The sequence below is a fragment of the Plodia interpunctella genome, chromosome 14 (genome assembly GCF_027563975.2).
Source record: "Plodia interpunctella isolate USDA-ARS_2022_Savannah chromosome 14, ilPloInte3.2, whole genome shotgun sequence".
In the NCBI taxonomy this organism is placed as follows: Eukaryota; Metazoa; Arthropoda; class Insecta; order Lepidoptera; family Pyralidae; genus Plodia; species Plodia interpunctella.
Genome location: NC_071307.1, coordinates 8,212,015 through 8,221,646, shown reverse-complemented (window position 1 = coordinate 8,221,646; position 9,632 = coordinate 8,212,015). Strand labels below are relative to the sequence as shown.

The window sequence follows — 9,632 nt, the reverse complement described above, 5'->3', positions numbered from 1 at the left end:
AATTATCCACTAATTTATTCTTTTTTCCTTTTTTACATATTAATATAATATAAAAAAGCATATTATTATTCTTTAGTGTTTATGCGGTTATTTGCTACTAGACTAGTTGGTAGGCGTAAAATTCATGTCAGACGTCTTTAGGCGACTTCAATAAAATCGGACACCAGTATCAGTAATTAATACACTCGGAGAGAGAGAGACTATTTATTACTTTAAATAAAAACACAGTTTCTGATTAATCTTTCTTTATTTTCAGTTAAGCATAGAATAGTACAGTATCCCAAGATCTCCCAGTCTAATTTGACAAAGTCGCATTCGCCAAGCCTCGGTGATTAGCATCATTGGTGTTTACATACACAAATGTACACAAAATTATTTAAAAAAAACCATACATTACGTAAAATGTATACATACAATCGATTGGCTCGTACCTATTGTGTGTGATAATAAAAAATACTTAAAACTATTATACATGATTTGTTCTAAGTGGCGTACACGTCTCAACAATTCTTCTTACAATAACAATGTTTGTCTGTTTGTCATGCGGTTAATATTGTTTTTACACATTAGTTATACATTTTTTTTGGTAATAAAACTTGAACGTCGACTCAAACTTAACGGCTTTTAACATGCCTTGTATGGTTAAAAATGCTACTCTTTACAATGGAGGGCAAATAATATTCCCGCAAAAATTATTAGAAATTATACCAATTTGAAATAATATAATAGACCGGCTATAATACCGCGCGGATTTAGGAAAAGGGTACCTAATTAATCTGTTGGATTTTTTATATATCTTTTTTAATTTGGTGCATAACAATCATAATTAGTCCTACAATTTATGACATTTTGGCGTTGTTTCGCCAGTCGTCATACGCATAGTCGCAACTATGCTATTTTTCATCTCCCAAACTGATTTACACATTAGCATTTTTAACCAATACACTTACAATAAAATATTTAGAATAAACGCATATAACGATACAACATGTGATGTCATGCCGAAACATTATTACAAAATATAACACCACAATACTCAGATACATTGGAATGTTAACTAAATACACCTAAAGCGTTAATAGTACCAAATACTGTCACTTACGAGTAATTAAATACTTAATTTTAAATTATAAAAATCCTATACATGCAGGATACGCCCATGCTGCAACCAACAACATAATAGTAATATTTGATCTTTAAAACGCTTTCACAATTTAACGAAAACAGTAACTCACGATAGGAAGGTTTCACTTTCAGGACCTAATAATAGACGTTTGAAATCTGCAACACACCAATAAAATACAAAAGGGAACCACAACACGAATATATCGAGTATAAATTCAGGCCTAACACATAATCGAGCCGTTAATTTATTAGTCCAACTTATTTCCTTATATGTATAGAAACGGGAATGCGGACTTTAGCCATTTTTTTTTTGTAATGCTAAAGTCCAAATGCAAAGAATGAACGCGGGAAAAACAGGCATTGGTCGACAAAAAATGACATGTTCTTTTTTTGATCTTATTTTTTTGTAGATAGCCAGTAATCATCTATTTGCAAACCAATGCCATAGCATAGGTCTTCGCGTCGCGCGTGATCTAACACCGGTGCAAAATGTCTAAGATAGGTACTACACACTATTTAGAATAGATCGTGGACACTTGAGCTCAATCGGCGCTCACGCACCTCACCGATTCACCATTATAATATTTTATATAATAAGTCTTTTTTTCTACATTTAACAATAAATTTGTTATAATATTTTATAACCGATGTATTTTACGAATTTATTTGTTTATAATGTACACGATTTTAAATTTGTTTCAGTGCTCAATATTATATATTTTATAAAATTCGTTGGCTACCTAAACGAGTGGTGTACCTAATTGAAGGACAACAGGATCTACAATAGGGAATGGAATATATTATACACTTAATGGCATTAAAATTGAAAACTTGAATATTAATAAAATTGCCAAATAAAATATATAAAATATTCATAAAATTTACATATCATAACTTATATATTGATAGTGTGACCAATTTCATATGCCAGTAAGTGTATTTACAATAGCATATAAATACCGTGCGTCATTTATTATTAAACTGTTTTAAAATAAAAATATGATTTTAAGTTAATGTAGTAGTTTAAAAAAGAAAAATTGTATCTAATAAATGATGCGCGATCTAATGCCAAGAATCGTGGCCACGAATCTAGCTTAAAACTAGGCTTCTAGGGAATATACTAATTTTGGATAAGGGCTATATAATACGCTCCTCAGGCCTCCAGGGCCCCAAAATATCTACTTTTAATTCCTTACGTGCCTCATTGAGCAGATCACCTGTCTCTGTATCCACATAGATATACTACAATATTAAATTATTGCTTGAAATTATAATAGATACAACGTGTTTGGAGCAACGTCAACCGCAAACTCCGAAACCTTTCTCAAAGAAAGGGATAGATAGACACTACTATAATAGTTTCAAAAATATTAAGTCTTATAATATTCCTCGTATGATTAATAGTATATTTACATAGAATCCCCGAGATTTCGGGTTGTGATTTCAGAGGGAAATGTGATAGTAATGCCCCCTACCATGAAGCTTTGCCGCAGCAACAAACTTGGCTAAACGAGATAGGAATCAATTCCATTATTTTACATCCGAAATATTTATATTATTTATAAAAGCATATCAGTGTTAATACAGCGTTAAGTGCAATAAATACTATTATTAAATACATATTTTCTTAATTTGTAGATTCCAAGGCGTAAATTTGTAGACACTTCGTGTTCAACTTTCCTTGCCGTAAAGTACATTTCAAACACATTTAGGTGTAGAACAGAAAACACTAATTTCTTCTCAATAGCAGCTACACATAAGGTGCTAAAAAAATAGTAAGCACCACAGTACAATACTTTTTTATACAATATTAATTATTTGGAAGCCAATAAGTTTATAGAATGTTTTTGTGAATATCTTTTTTACTCAATTGACCTATTATAAGTTTATTTCGAGGCAAGATACACTATGAATACCAAATCTAATAATTGATAAAATATGCATGATAATTGAACGAATAAAACAGTTTAATACGTTTAATTAGTACGCATTTTGTTGTATTTTATGTTTGAAATGAATTAGATTTGAAATTTAGAGTGAACTGTATTTGTGATTTAATAAATATATCTATGTGTGAATGTGTCACTAGCTAATAATGTGAGATGTCTGTCAAATGATTTGATTATAACAATTTAATTATATTTCGAAGGTAGTGTGGGTTCCGGAAATATGGTTACTTTCTCATAAAGTCTATATGGTTACTTTATCATAAATTTAATCATTTTCGCACGATGACATTTGTTTTTTTTTTGTGTGATGAAGTTGATATTACGCAGGTCTAATGCTTGTGTCAGTTCAGTTAAATATAACCAATTTTTAAAAATCCACAGCTTTCGAAAATTTTCATATCGAGACTGAAAATTTTGGTGTGATGAAAGTTAGCTTAACCTCGAGCAGAGTCTAATGCATGTTTTAAGTTTAACCAATAACAAAATTATGTACATGTAAGTTTAACCAATCCTAATATTTCTGACCGAAATTTTTGATAAAACGATAATATGATGGGTAATATTGATGTGACGAAGACGAAAGCAGGTCCAACGCTGAGTTCAGAATTTAAAACCTCAAGAAATCTACTCAAAAATGTCAGTCTTCGCATCAACGAAGACGGACATTATTGAGAGTTCAGAAGAGAATCAATGTTGTTGAAAATTCACTAAATGTCGAGCCGATCTGTGCGGGTCTAATGTTTGTGTCAGTTGAGCGGGAGACAGAACATGTGCTGCAGCAGCGTGGGCTTGCGCGCGGGCAGCGACGACGCGACCGAGTCGTAGTCCGACGACGACGACGAGCAGCCGTAAGCGTACGCCTGCGCAGGTGACACAAAACATTATGTAAAATGTGCGAAATAAAAAAAAATATATAAAAAAAATGTGAAAATCAATTTTTTTACTTTACTATTTGCTCAATTCTTGCCCAAACAGTCGGGCGCGTGTTGGGTTTGCGCTCGACTTTTTGCATACATGTAGTTCGAAGTACGGCGATGGACATACGAGTAATTTTTATACCGAAAAAATCACGCGAACGGAGCCACGGGCTAAAGCTAGTACAAAATGTGTTTTAAATTCTCGCACTTGGAACACAATTTCACATAGCAAGTATTTATTATGCTTATACATGGCATTATACGTATATATCCTTACTCGGCCTATACGGCATCATACCTGCGCGGGATCGTGGTAGGGATGCAGCAGACAGGCGTGATGTCACACGCAGTCCTCCAGGGACATCAGGAGGGGGTTCACGTATTCGAACCCTTCGAATTCAGACTGGTCGATGTCTGCGATCACCGTGCTACAGGGGAAATAGGTATATTATAAAAAAGAATTCGTTCGAATGGAAAATATATATATAATGTAAGAAAGACTAAATGTTATTATGACGACGAATGTTGACGACCTCGGTGGCGCAGTAGTAAAGTTCTTGCCACTGAACCGAGAGGTCCCGGGTTCGATCCCCGGTCGGGTCATGTTGGAAAATGATATTTTTCTGATTGGCCCGGGTCTTGGATGTTTATCTATATTATGTATTTGTTATAAAATATATTATCGTTGAGTTAGTATCCCATAACACAAGTCTCGAACTTACTTTGGGGCTAGCTCAATCTGAGTAATTTGTCCTAATATATTTATTTATTTATTATGTAAATACCTAGGTAATAAACATGGAAAGAGATAATTTGTATTTAAAAGATTCCAATAGGTCGGTTAAGTATTATTTAATATTTTAATTTTAAAGATAATGGCGGTTTTTTATGTAATAAGTTTTCTTGTATGAAATAAATTAAGTAACAACTTCTGCTTGTCCTTATGGGAAAAACTGTGATATATTTACTTATTTACGTCATTAATTAAAATGTTAAGTGTGCTTCGTCGTCGAATACACTTTCGTGCTCTTATAATCCCTACTAATATTATAAATTTATGTGTCACGCACATGAATCTCGATACAGTGACTCAATTCGTTTTAAAATACACGGACTGTTGCTTACTAACATAGGTTAAGAATTGCACTAACAATTTATGGATTTTATGGTCTGACAAATAAATAATAATTATTATTATAAATGCGAAAGTAAGTTTGTTTATTTGTTACCTCATCACGCGTTATGTACGCTACTCCGCATATTTTATTCCAACTGTCCCAATCCCCTATTAATACGAAGATAAAACTGTTCTCAAAAATAAAGGGAGTTAATTATAATTGTCATAAAAGACACAGGTGTGATGCGTGTAGGATATGTAAAGGTCGACACAAATGGGCGCTACGTACTCGTTGTCGGGCGTGAGGTGCACGGGCTCGTCCGTGAACTCGGGCGGGAAGTTGGCGAGGTCGCGCTCGCCCTCCAGCCGCGGCTTGAACGGCGGCACCACCTGCTTCTGCTCCAGCTGCAACACCACGGGCTCATGAGACCCACGCACTTCATATAACCGGCTATGCAACTCGGCCGTGTAGGAATAGGCGACGGCGACGACCCTCTCTATTGTTTTATTATACTCCCTCTCTATAAAGTTGTTCCTTCCAGTTTTGAATGAAGACGATTGTGAAAAGCTCCAGAGAGACATTGATAGCGTGGTGAAGTGGAGTCAAGATAACAAGCTTCACTTCAATATCGACAAGTGCTCAACGATCACTTTCTCTAGAGCTCGAAAATCAATTCAACACCCATATAATTGCAGAGGTCCCAATGACTAGAGTAGCACAGGTGAAGGACTTGGGCGTTTCTTTTAATACAGAATTGAATTTTAAAGACCACATTGTACAAGTCTGTAGAAAAGCTTTCCGGAATTTAGGTTTCGTTCTACGTAACGTGAATAAGTTTAAAAATATTGCGGCTATTAGACTTTTGTACAATTCTTTGGTGCGAAGCCAATTAGAAAGCAACGCTGTTGTATGGTCTCCACACGAAGCCAAATACACCCAAATGTTGGAGAAAATACAAAACAAGTTTGTAAGATATTTGTATTTGCGACTGTACAAAGTGTATCCATTTTACCCGCTTATGTACCCAACGTTATTCGTGCTCGGTATGGTAGGATATAATGAGCTTAAAGTGAGACGAGAAATGGCCATGGTATCGTACATCTTTATGGTACTAAGAGGAAGGATATACAATGCCAGTATCTTAGAACAAATCAGTATATTTGTACCAAACAGATACGTATGGCGTCGTCGCCGGCCGCAGCTGCTAGCTGTGCCGCAAGGGAGAACCAACCTGGTGGAAGAGGCGCCGCTGACGCGGGCATTGCGCACAATTAATATCGTGGCTAATGATCTGGACCTATTTTGTTGCTCTTTGAATGATTTCAGAAGAATTGGACTATATGTGATTTGCTACAGATTACAATAGGCTCATTCTAACGCATTAGGTAATAACCTGTAATGTTAGATGTAAGAAATGTTAATAAATAAATAAAAAAAAGTAAAAAAAAAATATTCACAATACCCCAGTCGCGGACGAATTTACTAAAGCAAGCGCCACTAACACGAGCACTGCGAACTCTGAATGAGGTTGCTAACAGTGTGGATCTATTCGGATGCTCCCTGACGGAATTCACACGCAACATTGTATATAATAAGTTATAAGTAGGCAGTTAGTAAATAGTTATAGAGTATTGTGTAACCTTAATTAAGTACGCTTTTGCATTGGAGTATCTCTGTGATGATAGTGTATTAAGTATGTATTGAATAAATAAATAAATAAAAATATCGTATATGTTATTGCTAACACTGGTGTCAGATTTTATTCAAGTCGGCCAAACGCATCTGTCATGACTTTTACGACTATTTATCGCCATCTAGTGGCAGGTAGTCGCATACACACTAGTGAACTTAATTGACAACCAGTGTGCAGGTTTCCTCATGATGTTTTCCTTCACCGGAAACAAGTGGTGGTCAAACTACTATATATGAGTCAGATTGGTATACAAACTCATATGGCTCGAGTAACGTAACCAAAGGTAACGTCGTATTGTATATGTATTTTGTCAATATAAAATATTTAACACAAAAGCTACTGACCATCTCCCACTCAATGCTCCTGAAGAAGGGATGGCTGACGATGTCCATGAATCCGCTCTCGCCGCAGCCCAGCCTCTCCACGGGGTTCTTGTTGAGGAAGCCCTTCAGAACTGACGCCGCCTTCACCGACAACGAGCGGGGTATACGAATTGTCTTCTCTAGGATTACCTAGAATGAAAAAAAAAAGTTGAGTGACAAACGTGAACTTCGACCTCAAAAACTATATGAGAAATAAAGAGTTTTGTCATAAAGTCCTCATAAAAACCTTACCTGGAAGAGATAGTCCTCGGTGTTCTGGTCAGGGTCGTCATGCGCATGCGTGATGTCAAACGGCGACCGCCCCGCCAACATCTCGTAGGTGAGCACGCCCAGCGCCCACCAGTCCACGGAGAATCCATATTCTTCTCCGCGCAGGATCTCCGGCGCGATGTAGTTGGGTGTTCCGCAGAAGGTGGATGTGGTGTCTCCGGGGCGGACGCCCTCCTGGAATAATAGAAGTAGAAAATATTTGAAAGTGTTAATTAACCAACACTATTATTGATAGAAGAAGTTCGGGCAGGTGTCATTATCTACTGTCACAATTACAAATGGCGGTGACAGTCCATGCGCTTACGCAATGGTCCATCCACTCCAATGAGACGCATACAAATGAAATGCGTGCCGACTCTACGCTACTTTTTTATAGACGAACAATTACGTGCACCTTTGCAGGTTCACGTGGCTTATATAACTATCCGCCCAGTGCATATATTTGAGTTTTTGAAAAATATGGTATAAATAATAAATATATTAGGACAAATCACACAGATTGAGCTAAGCCCCAAAGTAAGTTCGAGACTTGTGTTATGGGATACTAACTCAATGATACTATATTTTATAACTAATACATATATACATCCGAGACCCGGGCCAATCAGAAAAAGATCATTTTCCGTCATAACCCGACCGGGAATCGAACCCGGGACCTCTCGGTTCAGAGGCAAGCACTTTACCACTGCGCCATCGAGGTCATCAAAAACAAATATTTGAAAGCGAATTGGATTTTTGTAACACTAGCAATCGCGCTGTGCAGGACCTTAGATGTCACAATCATTAAGCTATTGCAGCGCCAGCGTCACGATATATATATAGGACGTTACCTTGCACATGCCGTAGTCGGTGAGCTTGATGTGTCCCTCGTGGTCGAGCAGCACGTTGTCCAGCTTGAGGTCGCGGTAGATGACGCCGCGCTCGTGCAGGAAGTGCAGCGCCAAAGAGATCTCCGCCGCGTAGAACCGCGCGTGCTCCTCGGGCAGACGCCGCTGGCGCTGCATGTGGAACCTGACGAATCGTTTTTGAAGTTTTGTTATACTATTGTTTATAAACTTATTCTTCTTCTTTGTCGCGTCGATGGGAAATCTACAACGCTATATTGTGTGCTACCTAAATATATTCTCGCCAGAACCGAGCCACTTCGATGGCTTCATCGGAAGCTGCCTTCATGTTAGCCCGAGTTTGGACACTCGGGACAGGCGAGAAGATGATTGATCGAATTGGAGAGAAGCCACAATCGATCGATTTTTTATATAAGATATTAGATAATTACACTTATATGAATGTTACCTACCTGTGAGGGCCTATAAATGACCGAATGTTTCTAATTTTGGGACTATAAAGTAAGTATGGCTGTTTGGCCTTCTAAATAAAATAAAATAAAATAAGCATTATTCTTCTTATCTCTTACATGGCGTATAGATGTACAGACAGAGTATCTAAATTGAGACTTACAAGTAACGAATTATCCCGGTATTCATAAAAATATGTTTTGTCACAAACACACTTCATAATATTTGACATTGACAGACAGAGCACTATACTTAGCTTACTTACTTTAGCATAAAGTATACTTTATTTTAGAGTTTAGTTTGACCTAATCCTTTCCCGTAAATAGAATTTCACCATGGTTTACTCACATAAGATCGCCTCCTCTAACAAACTCAATGACGAAGAACAACCGACTCGGCGTCTGGAAGCAAGAATGCAACCCCACTAGGAAGGGGTGGTTGGAAGCTGTCTCAAACACATGCTTCTCAGTCTGGACCCAGTCGATGTCCTCGTCGTCGGTCACTAGCGCCTTCTTGATCACCTTCATGGCGTACACTCGCTTCGTCCGCTTCAGTTCTACCATCAGCACCTGAGGAGAAAAATAGAACATTATGATCATGATCATTATGTGTGTGTATCATTATGTGTGTGTATCATTATGTGGCGCGGTAATTGGGTATTGTCGTATACATCTAACAATACCCAATTACCGCGCCATCTGTGGATACAGATAGAGCGTTAAACATCAAAGCTACCTACTACTACCTACCTGTAGTATTGATTGCTATAAGATTTAGGTTAATTTAGGTAAATAGCCCTACGCGAAAGGAAAATGATGGTAAATGTAAGCGGCCATGTTTTTATTCATACCGATTTAATGTGATGAAAATAAAGGATTGTAC

The 9,632-nt window shown here is 37.1% G+C and overlaps 1 protein-coding gene across 2 annotated transcripts in view; it reads right to left on the bottom strand.

The window, feature by feature from the left end:
* Nucleotides 1-3,362: 3,362 nt before the first annotated feature.
* LOC128675107 (atypical protein kinase C) overlaps nt 3,363-9,632 on the bottom strand; it is a 182,766-nt gene continuing 176,496 nt past the window's right edge. For both annotated transcript variants that reach the window (XM_053754246.2, XM_053754252.1), the window contains 7 exons: nt 9,099-9,319; nt 8,286-8,466; nt 7,417-7,629; nt 7,147-7,314; nt 5,398-5,513; nt 4,290-4,419; nt 3,363-3,934 (listed from right to left, as the gene is read on the bottom strand). In XM_053754246.2, the coding sequence (XP_053610221.1) occupies nt 4,332-4,419; nt 5,398-5,513; nt 7,147-7,314; nt 7,417-7,629; nt 8,286-8,466; nt 9,099-9,319 (987 nt within the window). In that variant the 3' untranslated portion in view covers nt 3,363-3,934; nt 4,290-4,331. The remainder of the gene's footprint in view (nt 3,935-4,289; nt 4,420-5,397; nt 5,514-7,146; nt 7,315-7,416; nt 7,630-8,285; nt 8,467-9,098; nt 9,320-9,632) is intronic.